Below are 24,868 nucleotides of genomic sequence, written 5' to 3'. Positions count from 1 at the left end.
CTTGGGTCTCCAAGAAAGGAGGAGACACTCGATCTGAGCAGAGGTCCCCAGCTCACTGGGACATTTGTGGCCGGACATTCGCTGAGCTCTGCTCACTCTCGGAAGGGCCCTGTGTTGGCAGTGAGGACACTAGGAGAGGCAGGACACGTCCCACCCATAGGTGACTATCTAGCAGCTGCGGTCCCCATGGGAAGGCAGGGAAAGGTCCCCTAAGAGGAGCAGAAGAAATGAAAGAAGGCTGAGGCGGTGGGGCTCCAGGGGGGGAGCCCCGCAGTGGAGATGCCCTGCCCGAGCCAGGCTGGCCTGGGATCTCTGTTCAGTGCGATGCTTCTGGGCAGCTCATCACAATGTAGCGGGGAGGGGGACCGTGGCTGCGGTGTGCTCCCTGCCTCTGTCTCCAGGAAGTCGGGGAGTGAGAGCCTGGATCTGAGGCGCACAGACTCAGCTGTTCAGATGGCGGGGCACGGCCCGAGCCGGTCAGAGTCAAGGTGAAGATCCCGGAAAGGATAGTGACAGAGGTGGGGCCTCGGTCTTGGATGCCTGGTTCGGGCCGGCAGAGAGAAGGGGCCCGGCCGGGCAGCAAGGCGTGCACGTCGACATGTGAGGGAGCACGGCCGGCCCCCCATCCCGGAATCCAGGTCAGTCCAGCCGGCAGCCCGAGAGCCCCCGGCAGGGTGGTCAGGCGGAGCCCTTCTCCCAGCGGGGCTAAGGGTGGTAGACTCGGGGCCCCAGAGGGACGAGCCCAGGCTCTTCCTGGAGCTGGTGTCTGGACCGAGGGAGAGCGGTAGGGCCTAGTACACCCACCCACCCTGGGTAGAGGCGCTCAGGCCCCGCTGAGGCCGGGGTTTCTGGAGAGGGCGGCCGCAGGCTGCGTCCACTCAACTGTACCTCGGGGGTTTGAGGGAGCTGAGGACCTTGGGGTGAGGGACAGGATCCCAGGTCAGAAAGGGCAGGGGCACGGGCCGGGCTAGGGAGTCCAGGCGGGGACATGGGGGGAGGACCGAAGGACTCAGGTCCCTAGGACACACAGAAGGAACCTGCCGGAGCTTGGGCACCCGCGTCCTTCTGTGAAGGGCCAGGGGCAGGATGGGCATTTGGGTGGACGAGTCGGGCCAGACTTCCACAGCGGAGTCTCACAGACACAGGGTGTGTGTGTGTGTGTGTGGGTTGGGGGAGGCGGCTGGGACACCTCAAGTGGGCAGAGGGCAGGGCCTGGGTCCTGTGGCCATTCTTGGCGAGGATGCAGAAGGAGGACAGAGGGAGCCTGGGCCCCTCAACAGAGTCAGTCTGAGCCTTCCGAATGCCTGCCCCTCCCCCGCTGACATGGCAGGTGCTCCGGGGAGCCAGTCCGATGAGGACCCCAGCAGCCCCGATGAGGAGGGGTCCAGCACCAGAGGGGCCCCAGAAGGAGCCCAGCCCTCGCTCCCAGATGCATTCGGCATGAGGCTGGCTGACCTGGTGGCATTCCTGCTCCTCAAGTATCGCACTCAGCAGCCGACCGACCACACAGGCGGAGATGCTGGCGGCGGTCAGCCAAGATGACCAGGACCACGTCTCCGGGATCTTCCGTCAAGCCTGCGAGTATCTGCAGCTGGTCTTTGGTGTTGACGTGAAGGAAGCGGACGCCAGAGACCACTCCTTCTTCCTGGTCACCATCCTTGGCCTGATATGTGATGGGATGCTAAGCAGTAGGCAGGGCATGCCCACGGCCAGCCTCCTGGTGCTGGTCTTGGGGGTGGTCCTCCTGGAGAACAACTGTGCCCCTGAGGAGGAGGTGTGGAACGTGCGGGCTACCAACTGAGACCTACTCTGATGACAACGTGACCTAGGGGCAAGAAATCAGGACGCGTTATCAGGGCATTACGTGAGCAGCACCAACTAACCAGCAGGATCAGTTGGAAGAGACCAAAGTGGGAAGTGTGTGGCCACCGTGGATAAAAGGGGAGCTAACAACTGAAAAGCAACTCTGAGGACAACGTGACTTGGGGGCAAGAAAACAGGACTTTCTTTTGGGGCTTATCTGAGCAGGACCAACTAACCAGATGGAACAGTTGGAAAAGACCAAAGCAGAAAGTGGGGGGGAGGGGCTACCAACTGGGATCCTACTCTGAGGACCACTTGATCTAGAGGACAAGAAAACAGGACTCTTTGCTCGGGCCTAAATGCGCAGGACCAACTAACCAGCAGGAATATGTGGTGGAGACCAAAGGTGGGAGTGTGTGCTGGGGAGGGGTGGCTGGAATAAAATGGGGGCTACCAACTGGAACCCTACTCTGAGGACAACTTGACCTGGGGGAAAGATAAAAGGACTCATTGTTGTGGCCTATTTGAAGAGGACCAACTAACCGGCAGGAGCACGTGGAAGAGACCGAGGCGGAACTTTGTTGGCGGTAGGAATAAACGGGGGGCTACCAACTGAGAAACTACTCTGAGGGCAACTTGAACTGGGGGCAAGAGAACAGGACTCTTTTTGGGGCCTATCTGAGCAGGAACACCTAATCAGCGGGACCAGTAGGAAGAGACCAAAGCAGAAACTGTGAGGGGGGCAGCAGGAATAAAAGGGGGGCAACCACCTGAAACCATTCTCTGAGTAGAACTTTACCTGGGGGCAAGAAAAAAGGACTCTTTGTTGGGGCCTATCTGTGCCGGAGCAACTAACCAGCATTAACATTTTGAAGAGACCAATGCAGGAAGTGGGGGAAACGAATAAAAGGGAAGGCAACCATCTGAGACCCTATCCTGAACACAATTTGACCCGGTGGCAAGAAACCAGGACTACTGGTGCGTGTCTATCTGAGCAGGACCAACTAAGAAGCAGGAACAGTTGGAGGAGACCACAGCGGGAAGAGTGGGGAAGGGAACAAAGGGGGACTAAAAACTGAAACCCTACTTTGAAGACACCTTGACCTGGGGCATGAAAATAGGACTCTTTCTTGGGGCCTATCTGAGCCGGACCATCCAACCAAAAGGAAGAGTTGGAAGAGACCAAAGCAGCAAGTGGAGGCAATAAAGGGGGCCTACCAACTGAGACCCTACTCTGAGGACAACTTGACCTGGGGGCAAGTCAACAGGACTCTTTGCTGGGGCCTATCTGAGTAGGACCAACTAACCAGCAGGAACAGTTGCGAGAGACCAAAGCGGGAAGTAGGGAGGGGCAGGAATAAAAGGGGTGCTGCCAAGTGAGACACTACTCTGAGGACAATTTGACATAGGGGGCAGGAAAACAGGACTCTTGGTGGTGCCTATCTGAGCAGAACCAACTCATCAGGAACATTTGGAGGAGACCAAAGCAGGAAGTGTGTGTGTGTGTGTGTGTGTGTGTGTGTGTGTGTGTGTGTGTGTGTTGGGGGGTGGCAGGAATGAAAGTGGGGCTACAAACTGAAAACCAACTCTGAGGACAAATTGACCTGGGGGAAGAAAATCAGTCTTTGTCGGGGCCTATCAGAGCAGGTCCAATTAACCAGAAGGAACTGTTGGAAGAGATCAAAGTGGGAATTGGGGGAGGACAAGAATAAAAGGAGGGTACAAACTCAGACACTACTCTGAGGATAACTTGACCGAGGGGGCATGAAAACATAACTCTTTGTTCGCCCTATCTGAGCAGGAACAATTAACCGGCAGGGACATTTGGAAGAGACCAAAGTGGGAAGTGAGGAGGCAGGAATAAAAGACAAGTACCCCCTGAAACCCTACTCTGAGGACTCCTTGACCAGAGAGCAAGAATATAGGACTTGTTGTTGGGGCCTATCTGAGCAGAACCAACTAACAAGCAGGAATACTTGGAAAAGACCAAAGCAAAATGTGTGGGGTGAGGCTGTGAGTATAAAGGGGGGCTACCAACTGAGACCCTACCTTGGGGACAGCTTCATCTAGGCGGCAAGAAAATAGGACTTTTCGTTGGGGCCTAAGCAGAGCAGGGAACCAGCAGGGACATTTGGAGCAGACATAAGCGGGAAGTTGGGATGTGCAGGAATAAAGGCAGGGCTACTGCCTGCAACTCTACTCTGAGGACAACTTGACTTGGGGGCAAAAAACCAGGACTCTGTGTTGGGGCCTATCTGAGCAGGATGCACTCATCAGCAGGAACAATAGGACGAGACCAAAGCAGGAAGTGCGGCGGGGGGGGGGGGCAGGAATGGGGGGGAGCTACCAACTGAGAGCCTACTCTGAGGGCAACTTAACCTAGGGGGCAAGAAAACAGGACTCTGTGTTGGGACATAGGTGAGCAGGACCAACTAACTAGAAGGAACAGTTAGAAGAGACCAAATAGGGAAGTGTGTGGAGGGTGGGAATAAAAGGGGAGCAACCAACTGAGACCCGACTCTGAGGACAACTTGACTCAGGAGGCAAGAAAACAGGACTCTTTGTTGTGGGCCTACCTGACCAGGAACAACTAACCAACAGGAGCAGTTGGAAGAGACCAAAGCGAGAAGTGAGGGAGGGGCAGGAATAAAAGGGGGACTACCAACTGAGAACTTACTCTGAGGACAAGTCGTCCTGGGGCAAGGAAACAGGACTCTTGGTTGGGGCCTATCTAAGCAGGACCAGCTAACCAGCAGGAACAGTTGGAAGAGAGCAAGCGGGAAGTGGGGGTGGGGCAGTTATAACAGGGGGGCTAAAAACTGAGACCCGACTCTGACGACAACTTGACCTATGGGACAAGAAATCAGGACTCTAAGTTGGGGCCTATGTGAGCAGGACCACCTAAGCAGCAGGAACATTTGGAAGAGACCAATGCAGGAAATGTGGGGGGGGGGGGTGCGGGAATAAAAGCAGGGCTACCAACTGAGACCCTACTCTGAGGACAACTTGACCTAGGGAGTAAGAAAACAGGACTCTTCTTTGGGGCCTATCTGAGCAGGACCAACTAAGCAGCAGGAACTGTTGGAAGAGACCAAAGCAGGAAGTAGGGGGTGCAGGAATAAAAGGGGGCTAACAACTAAGACCTTACTCTGGGGACAACTTGACCTAGGGGGCAAGTAAAGAGGACTCTTTGTTGGGCCCTATCTGAGCAAGACCAAGTAACCAGCAGGAATAGTTGGAAGAGATCAAAGTGGGAAGTGGGGGAGAGAGAATAAAAGGGGGGCTACAAACTGAAACACTACTCTGAGGACATCTTGATCTGGAAAAACAGATCTTGATCAAGAAAACAGGACTCTTTGTTGGGACTATCTGAGGAGGGCCAGCTCACCAGGAGGAACAGTTGTTAGACAGCCCAGCAGAACGTGTGCAGAAGGGTTAGGAATAAAAGGGGAGGCTACCAACTGAGACCATACCCTGAGGACAACTAGACCTAGGGGGCAAGGAAACAGGACTCTTTGCTGCGGCCTATCTAACCAGGCCCAACTAATCAGCAGGAACAGTTGGAGAAGACAGAAGCTTGAAGCAGGGTGGCAGCGTTAAGGTGGGGCTACCAAGTAAGGCCTTACTCTGAGGACCATGTAACCTGGGGCCAAGAAAACAGGACTCTTTGTTGGGGCCTATCTGAGCAGGACCAGCTCACTAACAGGAACAGTTGGAAGAGGCCAAAGTGTGAATTGCAGGGGCAGGAATAAAAGGGGGGCCACCGACTGAGACCCTACTCTGAAGACAACTCGATATAGGGGACAAGTAAACAGGACTATTGGTTCTGGCCTATCTGAGTAGGACCAACTAACTAACAGGAACAGCTGGAAGAGACCAAAGCAGGATTGGGGTCAGGAAAAAAGGGGCTGCCAACTGAGAACCTGTTCTTCAGACAAGTTGACATTGGGGGCAAGAAACAGGGCTCTTTGTTGGGACCTACCTGAGCAGGACCAACTAACCAGCAGGACCGGCTGGAAGAGACCAAAGCGGGAAGCGTGGGGGGAGAAAACAATAGGGGGGCCACAAACTGAAACCCTACTCGGAGGAGAACTTGACCTGGGGCAAGAAGAAAACAGGACACTTTTTGGGGGCCTATCTGAGCAGGAGTAACCAACCAGCAGGAAAAATTGGATTAAACCAAAGGCGGAAGCGGGGGGGGGGGGCAGGAATAAATGGGGAAGCTACAAACTGAGACCCTACTCTGCAGAAAACTTGACGTAGAGGGCAAGAAAATAGGACATCTTCTTGGGGCCTATCTGAAGACAACCAACTAACCAGCAGATACAGTTGGAACATACCAAAGCAGGCAGAGGGGGGTGGCAGGAATAGAAGGGGTACAACCAACTGAGACCAAACTCTGAGGATAACTTCATCTAGGGGTCATGGGAAATGGACTCTTTGTTGCGGCCCATCTGAGAAGAACCAACTAACCAGCAGATACAGTTGGAACAGACCAATGCGGCAAGTGTTTGGTGGAGGCAATCAAAGGGGGTCTACCAACTGAGGTCCTACTGTGAGATCAACTTGACCTAGTGGGAAAAAAAAAACAGGACTCTTTTTTGGGCCCATCTGAGCAGGACCAACTAACCAGCAGGAAGAGTTGGAAGAGACCAAAGCTGGAAGTGTGTGAGGGGGTGCAGGAATAAAAAGGGGCTACCAGCTGAAACCCTACTCTGAGGACAAACTGACATGGGGGCAAGAAAACAAGACTCCTTGTTGGAGTCTATCTGAACAGGACCAACTAACCAGCAGGAACCTTTGGAGCAGATCAAAGCTGGAAGTGAGGGGAGGCATCAATAAAAGTAGGGCTACCAACTGAGACCCTACTCTGAGGACCATTTGACCTGGAGCAAGAAAACAGAACTCTTTGTTGGGGCTTATCTGACCAGGAACAACTAACCGGCAGGAGCAGTTGGAAGAGACCAGGAAGTGGGGAGGGCAGGTATAAAAGAGGGCCTACCAACTGAGACCCTGCTCTGAGGACAAGTTGATCTGGGGGCGTGAAAACAGGACTCTTTGTTGGGGCCTATCTTAGCAGGACCAATGAACCAATAGCAGCAGTTGTGAGAGACCAAAGCAGGATGTGGGGAGGCGGGAGAAAAAGGGAGGCAACCAACTGAGACCCTACTCTGAGGACAAATTGACCTAGGGGGCAAGAAAACAGGACTCTTGTTTCGGGCCTACATGAGCAGGACCAACTCACCAGCAGGAACCATTACGAGAGAAGAAATGAGGAAGTGTGTGTAAGGGGGTGGCAGGAATAAAAAGGGGGCTACCGACAGAAACCCTACTTTGAGGACAACATGACATAAGGACATGAAAATAGGACTGATTGTTGCGGCCTACCTGAGTAGGACCAACTAACCAGCAAGAACTGTTGGCCCAGGAATAAAGGGGGGGCTAACAACTAAGACCTTACTCTGGGGACAACTTGGCCTAGGGGGCAGGTAAAGAGGACTCTTTGTTGGGCCCTATCTGAGCAAGACCAACTAACCAGCAGGAATAGGTGGAAGAGACCAAAGCAGGAAGTGGGGGAGAGAGAATAAAAGGGGGGCTACAAACTGAAACGCTACTCTGAAGACAACTTGACATGGGGGTAAGAAAACGGGACTCTCTGTTGGGACTATCTGAGGAGGACCAGCTCACCAGTAGGAACAGTTGTTAGACAGCTAAGCAGAAAGTGTGCAGAGGGGGTAGGAATAAAAGGGGGCCTACAAACTGAGACCCTACTCTGAGGACAACTTGGCCTAGGGGGCAAGGAAACCGGACTCTGCTGCAGCCTATCTAACAAGGCCCAACTAATCAGCAGGAACAGTTGGAGAAGACAAGAGCTTGAAGCGGGGTGGCAGCATTAAAGTGGGGCTACCAGCTAAGGCCCTACTCTGAGGACCATGTAACCTGGGGCCAAGAAAACAGGACTCTTTGTTGGGGCCTATCTGAGCAGGACCAAGTTACCAAAGTAGTTGGAAGAGGCCAAAGGGGGAAGTGTGTGGGGGCAGGAATAAAAGGGGGACTACCAACGGAAACACACCTGTGAGGAAAACATGCCCTGGGGGCAAGGAAACAGGAATTTGGGGGGGGGTTCTGAGTAGGACCAACTACCTAGAGGGAACAGTTGGAAGGGACCAAAGCAGGCATTGTGTGGGTGAGGCAGCAGGAATAAAAGTGGGGCTGCCAACTGAAACCCTACTTTGAGGACAAATTGACCAGGGGGCAAGAAAATAGGAGTCTTTATTGGGGTCTACCTGAGCAGGACCAAGTAAGCAGCAGGAACTGTTGGAAGAGACGAAAGCAGGAAGTAGGGGGTGCAGGAATAAAAGGGGATGCCAACAACTAAGACCTTACTCTGGGGACAATTTGACCTAGGAGGCAAGTAATTAGGACTCTTTGTTGGGCATATCTGCGCAGGACCAACTAAGCAGCAGGAATAGTTGGAAGGGACGGAAGCGGGAAGTGTGGGAGAGGGAATAAAAGTGCCTACCAACTGAAACCCTACTCCGAGGACAACTTGTCTTGGGGGCAAGAAAATAGGACACTTTGTAGGGACTATCTGAGGAGGACCAACTCACCAGTAGGAACAGGTGTTAGACAGCTAAGCAGAAAGTGTGCGGAGGGGGTAGGAATAAAACGGGGGCTACCTACTGATATGCTTCTCTGAAGACAATGTGACCTAGGGGGCAAGAAAACAGGGCTCTTTCCTGGGGCCTATCTTAGAAAGATCAACTAACCAGCCTGAGCAGTTGAAGAGACCACCTAGGGAAGTGTTGGGTGGAGCAGGAATAAAACTGGGGCACCCAAAGGAAACTCTACTCTGAGGGAAACTGGGCCTCGGGGGCAAGAAAAGAGGACTCCTTCTTGGGGCCCATCTGAGTAGGACCAACTAACCATCAGGAATAGTTGTAAGAGACCAAAGCAGAAAGTGGGAGGAGGCAGAAATATAAGGGGGGCTATCATCTGAGACCCTACTCTGAGGACAACTTGACCTAGGGGGCAAGAAAAGAGGAATCTTTTTTTGGGCCTACATGAGCAGGACCAACTAACCAAGAGGAACAGTTGGAAGAGACCAAAGCAGGATGTGTGTGCTGGGCAGGAATGCAAAGGGGGCTTCCAACTGAAAATCCACTCTGAGAACAACTAGCCCTGGGGGCACGGAAACAGGACTTTTTCTTGGGGCCTATCTGATCAGGACTAACTAACAAGCAGGAACAGCTGGAAAAGAACAAAGCATGAAGTGTGGGAGGGGGCGGTAGGAACAAAAGGGGTGCTTCTAACTGAAACCTTACTCTGAGGAGAGCTTGATCTGGGACAAGAAAATAGGACTCCTTGTTGGGGCCTTTCTGAGCAGGACCAACTACCCATCAGGAACAGTTGTTAGAGACCAAAGCAGAATGTGGGGAGGCAGGAATAAAAGGGGGGGCTACCAACTGAGACCATACTCTGGGGAATACATGACCTGGGGGGGGGGGGAAGAAACAGGACTCTTTCTTTGGGGCTATCTGTGAAGGACCAACTAAATAGCAGGAACAGTTGGAAGAGACCAAAGCAGGAAGTGGGGAGGCAGGAATAAAAGTGGACACCAACTGAGATCCTACTCTATGGACAAGGTGACCTACGGGGCAAGAAATCAGGGCTCTTCCTTCTGGCCTATCTGAGCGGTACTATCTAATCAGCAGGAAGAGTTGGAAGACAGCAAAGCAGGAAGTGTGGGGCAAAGGCAGCAGGAATAAAAGGGGGGCTACCAACTGAAACCCTACTCTGAGGGCAACATTACCTGTGGGCATGAAAATAGGAGTCATTGTTGGGGACTATCTGAGCAGGACCAACTAACCAGCAGGAACAGTTGGAATAGACCAAACCAGGAAGTGTGTGTGTGTGTGTGTGTGTGTGTGTGTGTGTGTGTGTGTGTTGGGGGGGGGGAGTGGTAGGAATAGAAAGGAGGCTACCATCTGAAATCCTACTCTGAGATCAGGTTGACCTAGGGGAATGAAAATAGGACTCACAGTTGGAGCCTTTCTGAGCAGGACCAACCAACCAGCAGGAACAGTTCGAAAACACCAAAGCAGGAAGCGTGGGGTGGGTGGTAGGAACAAAAGGGGGTCCACCAACTGACTCCCTACTCTGATGACAACTTGACCTGGGAGAAAGAAAAGAGGACTCTTTATTGGGCCCTATCTGAGCAGGACCAACTAACCAGCAGGAATAGTTGGAAGACACAAATTGGGAAGTGCGGGAGAGGGAATGAAAGGGGGGCTACAAACTGAAACCCTATTCTGAGGACAACTTGACCTGGGTGCAAGAAAATAGGAGTCTTTCTTGGGGACTATCTGAGGAGGAACAACTCACCAGCAGGACCAGGTGTTAGACAGCTAAGCAGAAAGTGTGGGGAGGGGTAGGAATAAAAGCGGAGGCTACCAACTGAGACCGTATTCTGAGGACAACTTGACTTAGGGGGAAGAAAACTGGACTATTTGTTGGGGCCTACCTAAGCAGGAGCAACTCACCAGCAGGAACAGTGGAGCAGACCAAAGCGGGAAGTGGGGGAGGGGCAGAAATAGAAGTGGGGATACCAACTAGGAATGTACTCTGAGGACAATTTGACCTGGGGCAAGAAAACAGGACCCTTTGTTGGGGCCTATCTGAGCAGCACCAACTAACCAGTGGGACAGTTGGAAGAGACCAAAGCAGGAAGTTAGTTAATGGGTCCGGAATAAAAGGGTGGGCTAGCAACTGAGGCCCTACTCTGGGGACAATTTGACCTAGGGGACAATACAAGAAAATGGGACCCTTTCTTGGGGCTTAGCTGAGCAGGAGCAACTAACCAGCAGGAGCAATTGGGGGAGACCAATGTGGGAAGTGTGGGGGTGCGGCAATAAAAGGGGGGCTACCAACTGAGACTCTACTCTGAGGACAACTTGACTTAGAGGGCAATTAAACAGGACTCTTTGTTGGGGCCTGAGCAGGACCAACTAACCAGCAGGAACAGTGGAAGAGATCAAACCAAGAAGTGGTGGGGGGGCCAGGAATAAAATGGGGCTACCAACTGAGACCCTACTCTGAGGACAACTTATTGTAGGGGGCAAGAAAACAGGACTCTTTGTTGGGACTTGTCTGAGCAGTAACAACTAACCAGCAGGAATCTTTGGAGGAGACAAAAGCAGTAAGTTGTGGGAAGGGCGACAGGGATAAATGGGGGGCTACCGATTGAAACCCTATTCTGAGGACAACTTGACCTAGGGGCACGAAAACAGGACTCTTTGTTGGGGCCTATCTGAGCAGGAGCAACTAACAAGCCCGAACAATGGAAGAGATCAAACCATGAAGTGGGGGGGGGGGGTGACAGGAATTAAAGGGGAGGCTACCAACTGAGACCCTACTCTGGGGACAACCTGACCTAGGGGGCAAGAAAATAGGAGTCTCTTTTGGGGTCTATGCGCAGGAGCAACTAACCAGCAGGAACAGTTGGAAGAGACCAAAGCGGTGAGTGTGGGGGGGGGCAGCAGGAATAAATGGGGGGCTGGCTACCAACTGAAACCCTGCCCTGAGGACAACTTGACCTGGAGGAAGAAAATAGGACTCTTTGTTGGGGCCTATATGCGTAGGAGCAACTAACCAGCAGGAATACGTGGAAGAGACCAAAGCAGGAAGTGGGGGGGCAGGAATAAAAGGGGGGCTCATCAACTGAGACCCTACTCTGGGGACAACTTGACCCAGGGGACAAGAAAATAGGACCCTTTGTTGGGGCCTATCTGAGCAGGACCAACTAACTAGCAGGAACAGTTGGAAGAGACCAAAAAGGGAATTGTGTGGGGGCAGCATAAAAGGGGGCCTAACTGAGACCCTAGCCTGAGGACAACTTGACACAGGGGGCATGAAAACAGGACTTTTTGTTGGGGCCTTTCTGAGCAGTACCAAGTAACCAGCAGGAAATTTTGGAAGAGACCAAAGCAGTAAGTATGGGGGGGGGAGGGCAGGTAGGAATAAACGGGGGCTACCAAGTAAGACTAGGACAAGTCCTCTAGGGATTGCCATCTTCTGAGAGGTACCGACCCCAAGGGTCCATCTGACCCAGGCAGTCTTGGGGGCAGCCCAAGCCAGGACTAACCAGGGCCTGGCTCTTGACCAAATCTGAGAGACCAGCAACTTGTCTCCCCCATCCCTGGAGTGGGAGTGGACCTCGGATCATGGTTTCTCTTCCCATCCAGGGCCTGGTCCCATGAAACAATGTTCCTGGCTGCAGACAGGAGCCCTTCCTGGGAACTCAAACCAGATGTTTGCATATACTTTTGGAAAAGAGAGAAGCTGGGGGCCCTGTGCCCATCCCCTCCCCCACACTTGGCCAGTGCTGCCTTGCCAGATCAGCTGTGAGCCACCTTTGTGACATCACATGACAAATAAAGAGGTGATGACTTAGGTAGCTGGTTGCCTCACTACGAGATTCTAGAATTTTGTGGACGGTATATATTGGGCATCCCCATACTGACCGAAGGCATTTGCGACTTGAGAGGTCAGTGAGACATTCTCATGGCAAAAGTGCTCTTGGTCTAGACTAGCTCCATGGCTAGTCAGAGTGCTAAGGAGATACCCAAAGGGAAGCTGGCCCCATCTGATGATGGAGAGCCAGCACCAGAATTACCATCTAGTTCATCCCAGGATCCAAATTTGGATTCCGGGGAGATTTTGGTGATGAATAGGGACCAAGCAGTGATCCAAGATCCAGGCCCCCAAGACAACCCACAACCACAGGCCCCAAACCAAGGCGCCGCCAACGTGGGAGAAAACAACAGTATTCTTGGGCTCTCCTTCCCAAGAAAGCTTTGGATGATCCTGGAGGACGACACCTTCACGTCGGTGCGCTGGAACGATGCCGGGGACACCGTGATCATCGACAAAGACCTTTTCCAGAGGGAGGTTCTTCACCGCAGAGGCGCGGAGAGAATCTTTGAAACTGACAGCTTGAAGACTTTCATCCGCCTGCTGAACCTGTACGGCTTCAGCAAAATACGCGCAACCAACCCTTGGGGGATTCAGTCCCCAGGGAATAAGACAATGCTGGTAAGTAGAAAGTCCTTGGTTTCCCATGTTTTCTGTCTTTTCAGCACCTTCCTAGTAGACCCCAGATGAATGATCTACTGAAAGGGTTTAATTTCCGAGGACAACTTTCTTTCTCGAGAGACATTATGGAGAGATGAGAAAGTCTAGGCTTTCCTATTAACCTACAACCCCCTTAGATGGAGTGTGCAGGTATGACTAAACATTCAGAGGCCAGGTAACGTCAAATAGGTATGTGAATCCCTTCAACTGGGCTTTATGTGTCTTTATTCAGTGAGTTTAGTTAGGTCCCAGGGCATAGTGAGCCTTGTAGACAACTTAAAAGGAACTTTTCTCCATAGTGGAACCAGACCATTATGACTGCTGTGGGAGGGGCCGGGGGCAGGGAGTGGTGGTGGGGGGATCCAGGGGCAGGGAGTGGGGGGGTAAGGGGGGAGGGGGAATGGGAGGAGGAGGGGGAGGGGGGAGAAGAAGAGGAAGGAGAGAGGTGGAAGGGGATTGTGGGGGGAAGAGGAGGGAGAGGGAGGCAAGGGGGAGGATGGGGGAGAAGGGGAGGAGGAAGGGGGAGGGGGAGGGGAGGGGGAGGGGAGGGAGAAGAGGGAAAGGACGTGGCAGTCTCGGTGGCAGCAGACACAAATCTTCCCTCCCAGAATGACTAAAACGATGAATCTCGCATCTCGTTTCAGATTTACCGCAACGCCAACTTTCAGAGAGACAAGCCTTTCCTGCTCAGGAACATTCAGAGGAAAAGTGACCTGAGAGTCACCACCACCTGGCTAGGCACCAGTGCACCAACTCCAAAGAGAAAGAAGCCAGTGGCAGCAACAAGACAGTCCCCACGAATCCATCACGAGGAACCCGCCAACGACGACAAGACGGTCCTCGGCGCAGCCCCAAATGCTCAGGGTCCCAGTGGCAGCCAGTCTTTCGCCTTCTCTGGCATTTGGTCTCTGAGCAGCGCAGCCGGGTATGCCATGGCAACTCATGGCCCGAGTGAGCCAGGTGGCCTGAGTGGGGAGGGCACCTCCAGGAACATGATGTTTGTGCCCCTGGCTACTGCCAGAAGGGATGACACAGGGGAACTGCCCATCAGCCCCCCAGTTTACCCCGACTATGGTACGGTGATGTCTCTGTATAACACCTGTTATTCCATCCTGCTGGCAGCCCTGTCAGTCATGTCCCCAAATGAGGCCCCCAGTGAGAACGAGGAGCAGGAGGGCTCCTCAGATTACAAGTGTGCCCTCTGTGAACATTTCAAGGAAAATCCGGGTCCCTAGGCTCACAGGCCACTGATGACAGCTAAAAACTCACCACTGTAACCGTCAATGTATTTTCGGCTTTAATGGAAACAAACACAACTCCGCGGGAGTAAATAAACAGTCTGACTAGAACGGCGAATCTGTGTTCTTTCTCACGTATGATGCTACACACACCTTATGCGATAAGCTCGGGGAGGCTGGGAATCCTGGCCTGAGACAGGTTCTGGCCCCCTACTGTCCTCTGTCCTTCGAAGCGGCAGCGTTTTTGCAGCCTCGGCCAAGGACCTGGCTAGGGAGCATGGAGGAGGCAAGCCCAGGCAGATCTGGTCCCCTGAGCCTCGCCCGCGGGTCAGGAGACAGAACCGCCTCACTCCTGACCTTGGGGGTGTCACCTCGTATCATTCGTGTGTTTGAAACAGGAGGGCTTTTCCTCACGGGTGCCCCTGTGATGCCGGGAAGTTTCTGATCAGCAGCTGAGCGCCTCTAGCCCAAGAGCCAGGGGCCTGCCAAAGAGGCCCACCTAAAAGCAGGGCCACCCCATCTGCCAAGGGACGTGGGGCTACTTTCTTGTTGCTCAGAAGAGACGGGCCATTCTAGTCAATGCCTGGGGGTTGGGGGGAGGGACAGCCCATCTTCCCCATCGGTAAGGACCACCAGAAACTTTGCTAAGAAAGCACACAACGACAACAAAAGATTTCCCACAGAATACACAACACGACTTAATCATTTTCCCATCAGTGCTGTATTTAGGATCCTTCCTTTGGCCATGAAGTAGCTAGCTGTGGGATGTGTCGAACACGCATACTTCATGGGCCAAGGGACGCTTTGACAACAGAGCAAGAGTCATTTGTAAGAACAGACGGATGCTGTGTCTCAGTCTGATGCTGTCGTCATGGTGAACGGGGGCACCCGTGGCTGGCCACCCCTGCACACCCCTTTAGCGCCCGCTCCCAGCCTTCCCACAAGGTCCCCTGGATGCTGTTCAAACGTCCTATGAGTTCTGAGCAGAACAACGAGAGGAGGAAACACGAACCGGTCGTCTTCAGACCTATGTCTTTGTACGACCCGGAAGTCAGAAGGACTCAAATAGTGGCGGCACCAAGACATTTACTGGCCGCTTCCCCTTTATCCCGAACGTCGAAGTCCTGGAGACTGCCGGCGAGCCCAGACAGGCATCTCACGAGGAAAGTCCCGCTGCCCTGTCCCCTGCATCTGAGTGGAGAGACCTGTTTCCACGAACAGCACACAGTGGCAGGGCCGATTCAGACTGAACCTGGCTTGTAGGTCTGCGGCATGACGGTCAGTCGATGGGTCACGATTTAGCCGGTTTCTCGGTAACCTTCCGCACTCGCCAGGCGTCCTGCCCCAAGGGCATCAGGTGCTCTGGGATGTCTACCTGGAAGATATCCTTTCCGCCTTTCCTGGGTATGGGCTCCAGTAACCACCTGGGGTTTGAAAGCACGGTGAGGTACTTCTGCTTCAGGCTGGTCAGTACAGCTTGATTCTCCAGCGCCACAACCTCATCAGGAGCTAAGTCCTCTGGGCACTGCACAGTTTCCCCAATGTCAACAAGCCCTGAGCACAAAGAGAAGCACACGATGGTTTTTCCTTCCAGAAACCAAGGCCCGCCTGTTGGAGAACGTGATTATTCAAAGTTACAACCACCAGAGACCAAGAGGGTCTCCCCAAGGGGACACCGGGTACACTGGGCCCCTCGGACTGAGCATGCCCGACACGCCAAAGTCTGCTTAGGGAGTTCTGGGTGAGGCCGAGGGAGGGAGCGAAACGGAGTGGAGGGCCTCGTCCTCAACGACCACCCCCAAATAATGGGCTGGCCCCAGCCAGAGAGCTTAGGGCAACAGGCAGAGGTCAGACCAGAAGGGCCCCAGATGCTGGGCGGAACAGGCACTCAAGGTCCCCGAGCACTTCAGCAGGTGGCAGGTGCTCGTGTGGGACCTCCCCCACCGAGGGCTTAGGGGACTCACCCAGGATGCAGGGACAGTGGGGGTGGGGCATCACACAGGAAGCCCGGCAACAGCCCGGGGTCTGGAGTCTGCCCCGACCCACTGTGTGCACCGTGCTGCCTCCACGGTCTCTGTCGCACGCACGCACGCGGGCACACACGCACAACCGTGAGCGAAGGTCACATGCACACTTGGAACCTGTCCCGGTCTCTCAGGTCAGAACCGGGCACTGAGGCCCAGAGCGGAAGCAGGGTTCACCTGAAGTCGTGGGACCTCAGCAACTCCCCCCATCCCCAGTCCCAGGGCCCCCTGCTGCCCCGCCGAAGGTGTGCTGCTTAAAGAAACCACGGCCCCCACACCAAGCAGCTCACACAAGGGAACAAGGCACAAAACTCCTGAGCAAGGTCCTGGGGAGTAGCCCTTGGGGGTGTCTCAGCAGCATGCGGCTTCTCATCACTTGCCAGCGATCACGCCACGGCCATACTTTTCCCCTTCCAGAAGCAAGGCCTGAATCTGAGCAGGGGTCATTCCAAGCCTCTCCGCCAGCAGCTCCCTCCATGCGGTGTCTTCCCAGTCCCTGTGAGCAATGTGGATGGCGATGGTACGGTTCCGGTGGCTGCTCAGCAGAGGACGCCAACGCGTCTCCAGGGTCTTGACCCCGTTTAAGACAAAACCTGCATAAGGCTGCCGGAAGGAGAGGCAGCCGAACTTCATCTCCCCAGAGCGCCTTGGGCCTCACCAGGCCTGCGGAGACACAGAACCACGAAGGTCAACAGGCATCGTGCCCAGCGCTCCAAGCTCATGACCTGGGGGCAAGACCTCTCCCCAGGGTCCTCCGGGGGGTGCCCTGACACCCCACTGACCTGGACAGTGGGGGAACGGAGAGCCTTGGCTCCTCCTCCTCTGTCACTACACGGTCAGCTGACGGGCACAAAGGAAGGGGCCGGCGGTCAGGATGACGTGTCCATCACATGGAGTCGTTGGGGACCTCAGAGAGGAGGGCGGGGATAGCTAGAGAAAGGCATGGCCAGGACAGCCTGTGGTCAGTTCTACATCGGAGGTCACTGAGCCCCAGGAGAGCACAGATGGCGAGGGGCCCCTCGGCTGGACGGCTCAGTGAGCTGGCTCTACCCCTCTCCCAGCACAGACAGGGACACCCTGGGCTTCGCCACCCTGGGGCTGCTGAGCGCAAACCCTTGGTATCCGACCTCAGCTCAGCGCTGAGGGCGCCCTGTGATCGCACATGGTCCTGGCAGCTGTCTCCTCCCGACCCCTTTGGGCGCCACTCTCCTCTGACCCCTTCCTGCCCCACTGCTCTCCACCATCAACAGACACCCCCCGACCCTGACCCGGGCCTAGAGAAACCAGGAACCAGAGCAGGAACAACTGGTACCAGGGTGCACGCACGGTCTCCATGCCAGGCACTGGGGTGGGCACAATCAACACATCACAGGATTCGATCCTCACATAACCCAGTAAGGCAGCGCTTCGTCACCCTGCTCTATAGCTGAGAAGGAGGCGCCGAGGGATACAGAGACAGCCCACGATTGCAGGGGACCTGAGTGCACCTACCCCTTGTCCTTGCACCTGGACGAGGGGGTCCCTCCTCCTCGCGCATGGCAGAGCTGTGCAGTGGGAGGAGCACCACCCCGAGCCTCAGCTGGGTCCTGGCACCTCAAGGAGCCCCAGTCTCCATCGGGGCCGCGAGGACCGGGGACAAAGTGCAGGGGCACCTAGCCCGGCATGTGGCACCTAACAGGACAGCCACAAACAGTGGCCGCCCCTCATCATTATCATCATCCTCATCACAGGGCCTGGGGCACTGCGCTGCACTCAGGAGCACCCCGAATCTGGATCATCTCTCCTCCCAGTTCTCAAAGGACATAAACCTGGCCTCAACCCCTCCTCTCGTTTAAGAGAACACATCTACTCTCAAAGATAAGGCCCTGGGATCACCCCTTTCCCAACCCACCGTTCTGCCGCCCTGGCACCACACCCCCTGCGTTCCCTCTGTCTGGGGCTGAGCCGCGCGGCCACCTGCCCTCAGCTGTGCTCTGGGCCAAGCACAGTCCTTCACTGGAGGACCTCACCCCGTCTGTTCTTGCTCAGGCAGCCCTACTCCCCTCCCCTGTGAGTAGATGGTCTCCCTTTCAGAAAGCCACACCTGTACACCCCTCACTGCAGGGACAAAGACCCCCCCCAGCCCCTGAGCCCGCACGTGTCTCCAGCACCTGCCAACTTGTCTAAACCTCTGCATAGCAGAGGCCCCAGGAGCAGCGGTCTACACTCACAGTCTCTACTTCTTCGCCTCGCACTGCCCGCCCCCCCTCCATGAACACACCGGTTGCCGCAGGCACCAGCGACCTGCCCCCTGCCTGTTCCAGCTTCATGGAACTCACGGCCGGACAGCCCTGACGCGACTGACACCCCTCCTTCACTTCTCAGCCTTCCACGTTGCACCTCACTCACGGGTTGGTTCTGCTAACCACATAAGGCCCCAGCCGGCAGCAGAGAAAACCATTTCATGTAAGTGGCTCGTGTTCTCACAGCCTAGCAGACCCGTATCCAACAGGAGAAAGAGGACACCAGGCCCTTACACTGTCACACGGGAAGGATTTGGGGGCCCTACAGTCCAGTTCCCCTCAATCAAATCCTGGAAGCCTCCCCCCCCCCCCCGGGAGGAGTGCCAGGGGCAACCGGCTGAACCCCGCACAGCCGGTGGCCTCGGTGAGGTCGCGGCCCTAAGGGCCCAGCGGGAGGCGGGGAGGGCCGGAATGACTGCGTGCGGACCGGTGCCCGTGCAAAGGTATGGTCGCGTTTCTCCGCGCACATGTACGTCGCGGGCATGTGACGGTGGCGGGAGGAGGGGACAGGGAAGGGTGTCCGCGGCCGCTCTGCGCTTGCTTCCAGACCTCTGGTCCGGGAACCCCCAGCCCAGAGGCACCGTCCCGCCGAGGGTCGAGCAGGCCGCAGCCGCACGGGCTTCCTGGCTCCCTTCGCGCGTGGCGGGTCTCCCCGCCTCGGCCCCGCCCCCGCCCACCGCAGGCGCGCTGGGCCGATTCGGCTGCGGCCACCGGGCGGGACCGTCCGCTTCCCGTGACCCTGCGAGGCCACCAGCGCCGGGACGACCGCCTCCCACGCCCAGGCGAGGAGACGACGCGGTCCACCGAGAGAGGACAGAGCGCCCGGTCCGCGTCGTGGCTGTCCCGCCATCGCCGCGGCCCGACACCAGGAACCGCTGACAGGTGCCGGGCGCCGGCGGCCCCTCACCTGACGCACCCGCACAGACGCTGCCGCTCCTTTTTTGCGGGGCATACGCCGGCTCGTACCCACGTAGTTACGTACGCACACGGAGGTACGCAGCACGCCAGGGCGAAAGCCCGTAGGCACGCAGCCAACCAGTTACGTGGACACGCACTTACGTACACACGCACATAGGCCCGCAGGCCCCGGTCGCTAGGAGACGTCGTTGGACTCAAGGGGCCGGGAGGCGCGCGGGACCATCAGGCTTGATAGGGAGCTGGCGCTGGCGGCTGGAGCGGAACCGGAAGGAGGATAGAAATGGGGGTGGGGCGTTGGGGGGAAGGGGGCGGGGCGAGTCGAGTCTGGGGGTGGGGCTGTGGGCGGGGCGGCGGGAGGCGGAGCTGGGGGAGGAGTAGGTGGGGGCGGACCTGTGGGTTAGGAGCTGGGGTAGGAGGAGCTGTGAGACAGGGCTGTGGAAGAAGCTGGCGCCAGTTGTGGGAAAGAGTTGGGGCAGGACCTAGGGCAATGAGCGGGAAGGAGCAGGACGGAGATGGGAAAGCTGCGGAGGAGTAGCTGTGGGAAGAGCAGGGTGGGCCTGGGGAGGTGTAACTGGGGGAGTTGCAGGGGGGAGCTTGGGGTGGAGCCAAAGGGGAAGCTGGGGGACCACTGGGGAGGAGGGCAGAGCTGACAGGAGGAGCTGGAGCAGGGGCAGGATGGAGCTGGGGCAGTGGAGGCGGAGCTGGGAGAAACTGTGGGGGATAGAGTCAGAGGAGCTGGGGACCCCTGGGGGGAGGGCCCTGGGAGGAGCTGAGCGGAGTTGAGAAGCGGAGCTGGAGAGGGGCGGGGTGGAACTGAGGAGGTTGGGTAGGCGGAGCTGGGGCAGGAGGGGGCGGAGCTGAGAGAAAGCTGTGGTGGGGGGGGTTCAGGGGAGGAGCCAGGGAACCCATGGGTGTGGGGGTGGGGAGGAGCAGAGCGGAGCTGAGAAGGGGAGCTGGAGAGGGGCGGGGTGGAACTGAGGAGGTTGGGAAGGTGGAGGTGGGGGTGGAGATGGGCGGAGCTGGAAGAAAGCTTTGGCGGGTGGTGGAATCACAGGAGGAGTGGGGGAACCACCGGGTAGAAGGAGGTAGGGTGGAGCAGGATGGAACTAAGGGGAGCAGGCGGGGAGGAGCGGGGCGGAGCTGGCGGACGAGTGGGACGAAATTTAGGAGACGGAGGTGGAGCCATGGGAAGAGCTGGGGAAGCACAATGGATGAGCACCTGGGGAGTAGCAGGGCCGGGCTGGGGGACCCTCCAAAGGCAGAAGTGGGGGACTAGGAGGGCGTGGCTGGTGGCAAGTTAGGAGAGAGAGGTGAGGATGAGCCGGGCCGGTCTGGGGGAAAGGTCGGAGAAGTAGTAGCTAGCGCCGGGGGTGGGGAGGGTGGCACGGGGATGGGCAAAAGCTGGGAGAAGGTGGGGAGGTGACAAGCGGGGCTGGGGTTGAGTAGAACGACGTGGGCGGGGGAAGCTCGGAGCAGAAAATGGGGAGGAGTGGGGCGGGGCTTTCGAGGCTCGAAGTGGACTGGTGAGATAGCTGGGAGGGGGGAACAGGGCGGGGCTGTAGAGAGGCTGGGCGGGACTGCTAGGATAGTTCGGAGGAGGAGCTGCGGAGGGGCTGGTGTGGAGAGTAGCAAGGTTGGACTGGTAGGGTATCTGGAAGGTGAAGCTGGGGTGGAGCAGGGTGGGACTGGTGGAATAACTCGGGGGAGGAGCTGGGGTGGAGCAGGGTGTGGTAGGGGAGGAGCGGAGCGGGACTCGTGGAATAGCTGGCGGGGAGGGGCTGGGGTTGAGCAAGGCTGTGCTGGTGTAGTGGCGGGGAGGAGGAGCTGGGGTGTCGCGGGGCGTGGCTGGGGTGGAGCTACGGTGGAGGAGGGCGGAGCTGGCAAGGCCGGAATGTTGGACCTTGGGAACCGCGCGGGGCTTAGCAAAGGTGTGCCAGTGGCGCAGACCAGGCAGTGCCCTTTATAAGCGTCCAGTCCGCGCCGCACTCGTAGGCAACAAAGTCCTCAGCGACCTGAGGTGACCCTTAAAATGGACCCCGGAGAGCACGGAGGCGGGAAGAGGGTGGTACCCGCAGGTTGAATCCCGCACCTCCGGGCTGAACGCCCAGGCACCCTGGGATGGCCAGTGGGGTCCTGAGGGACGGACTTTATATGAACGTATTTTGCAGGTGAGAAGAAAAATTCCTACTCTGTTTCCTGCTGCCCCTCAGACCTGACATGTGCCAGACAGAGTCAACCGCCCTGTCAGAGCTGTTTCCTGCCCTCTACCTCTCAGTCAGGGACCCAACACACTCCCTGTCGCCCTGCTTTGTTCCTGGGGTTCCCTTACCCTCACCCTCCTTCCGCGTTTGCTTGGTGACCAAATCCGGTGTCCCTGCCTCCCAAATGCCTGATCAGAATAGATGCTCCTCTTCTTGTCCCCACTGCTACTTCCTGAGTTCAGGTCTGAGGTCTGGGGCTTTTTACCTGAGCCTCCACACCGGCCTGGATGCCTCCTGTCTTTCTTCCTCTGTAGGGGTAAGTTCAAAAACATTCAGGTCACCCCTGGTACTTCAGAGTGGCCTGCAAGTGAGCTTTTTTTTCCTGAACACTTTTTTCAAAGCACGAGAATCTCTTTTACCTCAGCTACCCTGCTCTCACTCAGTAACCCACCCCTGCCAATGGAACAAAATCCGAAAGGAGAAGTAGAGGGACTACAGATAGAATCCTTAAGGAAACAAAATTTCTGGAAGAGTGTCCTGTATCTCTGGTGTTTCCTGAATTCTCTCATAGCTAGGGGCTTTTTTCATATGACTCAGGCAGATTTTTAACCCCTCTCTGGCCCTCGTGTAATCCCAGCCAACCCTGTAGCTTAACCATGCTTCCTAAAACACAACTTTGCCCAGAGGTGGCCCTGGCTCCTAATTCTTGGCATTTAAGTGCCTGAACCTCTCTGGCCTCAGTTTGTCCAGGTGTCAAATGAGGATAATATAAACGATCCTCAGGTTGTGAGATTACTATGAGCACTGAATGAGCCCAGCTCAGCCATACATAACATGGCCTTGTTCAAGGGAGTCCTCCTGTCTCCTTGGGCATAGCTGCCCCTCTAGTCTCACTGCCTGGACCCTTCCCCAGTTCCCAGCACTCGGTGACTGTGCCCTCCACACTGCTCTCTCATGGCAGATACTCTCCCTCACTTCCTGTGTGTGTCCTCATGAAGCCTCCCCTAACAGTCTGAGCCGGGTGTCAGGGCCTGCTCCTTCTTCCTGACAACTTTCCAGAATCCTGTCTATGGTACTCCTTTTGTGCAAGGTTACCTTGGGCTTTTAATGTTTTGCATGTGTATGTGTGTGCCCAGTTACTGCAGCTAGACTGGAATCTCTCTGAACAAGGACTCTGTCCACTTCACCTTTGTGCTGTCCCCAGAGCCTGCCTCTGCCAGAGGAGACACTCACTAGATGTTAATGATGGCAATAAACTGTCCAGTTTGAATCATCCAGGATTCATCGACTCTCTACCATGATGAGCTACTGTACCACACTAGGCTTCAGCAGATGAGTGACATAGGCCCTGACCCGGAGTCGGTGCATGCTAGTTGGATAAGAAAGGCAAGTATGTCAGTAACTCTCATTTGAGGTAGGACCAGACACTGTCCACAGAAAGAACTGTGAAGTGCTACAAGGCCTCAGGAAAGGCCAGGATGCACCTCACTGGGAGATCAGGAAGTTTTCAGAAGCAGGCTGGTTCTGAGCTGCGCACTGAAGAATAGGCAGGGTTTGGAAGGTGGTGATACAGAATCCAGTCCTGGGAAGTCAGCTTTAGACTGGGAAAACAGGAGATTAGAGGCAATAAGGAAGAATTTCCCAGGTAAAGGTGCTTCTCGCATCCTGTCTCCTCTGGTCCTCGAATCAACCTGGCAAGCTAGGTGCTGATAGATCCACTTGATGGATGAGGAAACCAAGAGCACAGAGGCCAAGGGACTGGGCTAAGATCTCTCATTCGGCTGGGGTGGGGGAGAGTTGGGATTTAAACTCAGGATCGGCCAACCCAGAGTCCACGTGGCCACAAGACAGGTTGGGAACACAGGATGCACACTCTGAACCTGGTGCTAAGGCCATCAGCCTGCTACCCTGAGTTATGCTTCTGAAGTATATGGCTGATCCTGAGCCTTGCGTGTATTCTTATTTCCCATCTGGAAGGCAAGGGGCTCAGCCTCTGACCACTCCTACTCCTTCCAGCTCTTGTGCAGTGTGATTCAGGGACTTTGAATTATTTCACTTGCCTGTGAGCTGGTCTACTCCTTTTAGATCACAGGAGGGAGTATTGCACTTGAATCAAGATAGTATGCATTTCACAGAATGTACTTTATGGTGGCTGTGAAAGAGTCAATTCTGTTTACTCAGCTATGGCTGGTGCTCTCTGGAGTGCAAGGAAAGACCGAACCAAAGGGAAGATTAATGGCTTGCTGTGCGACATAGCCACCCAAAGGCACTGTCCTTAGATTTTCATCCCCATTTGTGTAGCTGAGAAGTGTCAAATCAGGCATATGCATTTAGTTCTGCACTTGAGTTTCCTGCTGATGGATTCTGCAGAATGACTCAGGGTAGCAGAGTTTCTGTCAAATCTATTGCTTGCTTCTGGGGATCTGTGTGGTCCAGAGCCAGGTGACTTTACCATATATGTCTTCCTACCAGGATAGAGCAGGGCTTGGACAAGGGCTGGTATGGAGGTGAGAGACTACAAGCGTCATCTGTAGTCCTACAAATCTGCCCTCTGAGACATTTTTTTATTCTATTTTTTTAATGTGTACTTATTTATTTATAGGGGAGGTGCAGAGAGAGAGAGAGAGAGAGAGAGAATCCCAAGCAGGTTCCGTGTGTCAGCGCAGAGCCTGATGCGGGGATCGAACTCATAAACCGTGAGACCATGACCTGAGCTGAAACCAAGTCAGATGCCTAACTGACTGAGCCCCCCAGGTGCCTCTGCTTCTTCAGACCTTGAAATGCTTGCCTGTGTCCTCTTCTCCTTCCTTCTCCAGTCCTAGCGAAACTACTTTTTGGAGTCCATCCTATTTGTAAAATGACTGTTATTCATATCGAATTAATCCCAAAGTAGTACCATCAATTTCCCTCTAAAATACCAACAAGACCACCGCTTTAAACTGTTGATACACGAGGGGGCGCCTGGGTGGCTCAGTCGGTTAAGTGTCAGACTTCCACTCAGGTCATGATCTCACCATTCTGGAGTTCGAGCCCAGCATCGGGCTCTGTGCTGACAGCTCAGAGCCTGGAGCCTGCTCTGGGAGATTCTGTGTCTCCCTCTCTCTCTCTGCCCCTCCCCTGCTCATGCTCTGTCTCTCTCTTTCTCTCTCAAATATAAATAAACATTAACAAATTTTAAACTGTTGGTACATGAGGGAGAGAGAAGAGTTGGTGAGAGTCGGCGTGTTCTGAGCGTTCACACCGTATGCAGAGAGGTAGTTTGCCGCAGC

At 55.4% G+C, this 24,868-nt stretch overlaps 3 protein-coding genes across 7 annotated transcripts; 2 read left to right on the top strand and 1 right to left on the bottom strand.

The window, feature by feature from the left end:
• The first annotated feature begins 1,086 nt into the window (after positions 1-1,086).
• Positions 1,087-1,822, top strand: LOC124525358 (melanoma-associated antigen 10-like). Its single transcript, XM_047097730.1, is given in 2 exon segments — positions 1,087-1,497; positions 1,499-1,822. Coding segments are annotated over 2 exon segments (714 nt in total). The 3' UTR covers positions 1,802-1,822.
• Positions 1,823-12,399: 10,577 nt separating this feature from the next.
• On the top strand, positions 12,400-14,335 carry HSFX4 (heat shock transcription factor family, X-linked member 4). The gene is made up of 2 exons (XM_047097756.1): positions 12,400-12,897; positions 13,581-14,335. Exons 1-2 carry the CDS (start codon positions 12,400-12,402, stop codon positions 14,169-14,171), a joined length of 1,089 nt encoding a protein of 362 aa, XP_046953712.1. The 3' UTR covers positions 14,172-14,335.
• Positions 14,336-14,876: 541 nt separating this feature from the next.
• On the bottom strand, positions 14,877-20,330 carry EOLA2 (endothelium and lymphocyte associated ASCH domain 2). 5 transcript variants are annotated; one of them, XM_047097760.1, is made up of 4 exons: positions 19,540-20,330; positions 16,981-17,128; positions 16,579-16,861; positions 14,877-15,728 (listed from the first exon to the last, which is right to left on the bottom strand). In XM_047097760.1, the coding sequence occupies exons 3-4, from the start codon at positions 16,829-16,831 to the stop codon at positions 15,466-15,468; spliced, it is 516 nt and encodes a 171-aa protein (XP_046953716.1). In that variant the 5' UTR covers positions 16,832-16,861; positions 16,981-17,128; positions 19,540-20,330; the 3' UTR covers positions 14,877-15,465. The 5 variants fall into 5 exon arrangements, with proteins under 5 accessions (XP_046953716.1, XP_046953713.1, XP_046953718.1 ...); XM_047097757.1 differs by having other exon boundaries at positions 19,544-20,330; XM_047097762.1 differs by having other exon boundaries at positions 19,552-20,330.
• Between the last annotated feature and the right edge of the window lie 4,538 nt (positions 20,331-24,868).

This window comes from Lynx rufus, unplaced genomic scaffold (assembly GCF_022079265.1).
Source record: "Lynx rufus isolate CCGP_SWC_20201006 ecotype Redwood Valley unplaced genomic scaffold, mLynRuf1.p SCAF_40, whole genome shotgun sequence".
Taxonomy (NCBI): Eukaryota; Metazoa; Chordata; class Mammalia; order Carnivora; family Felidae; genus Lynx; species Lynx rufus.
Note: the sequence above shows the minus strand (reverse complement) of the source record. Positions and strands in the feature narration are given on the sequence as shown.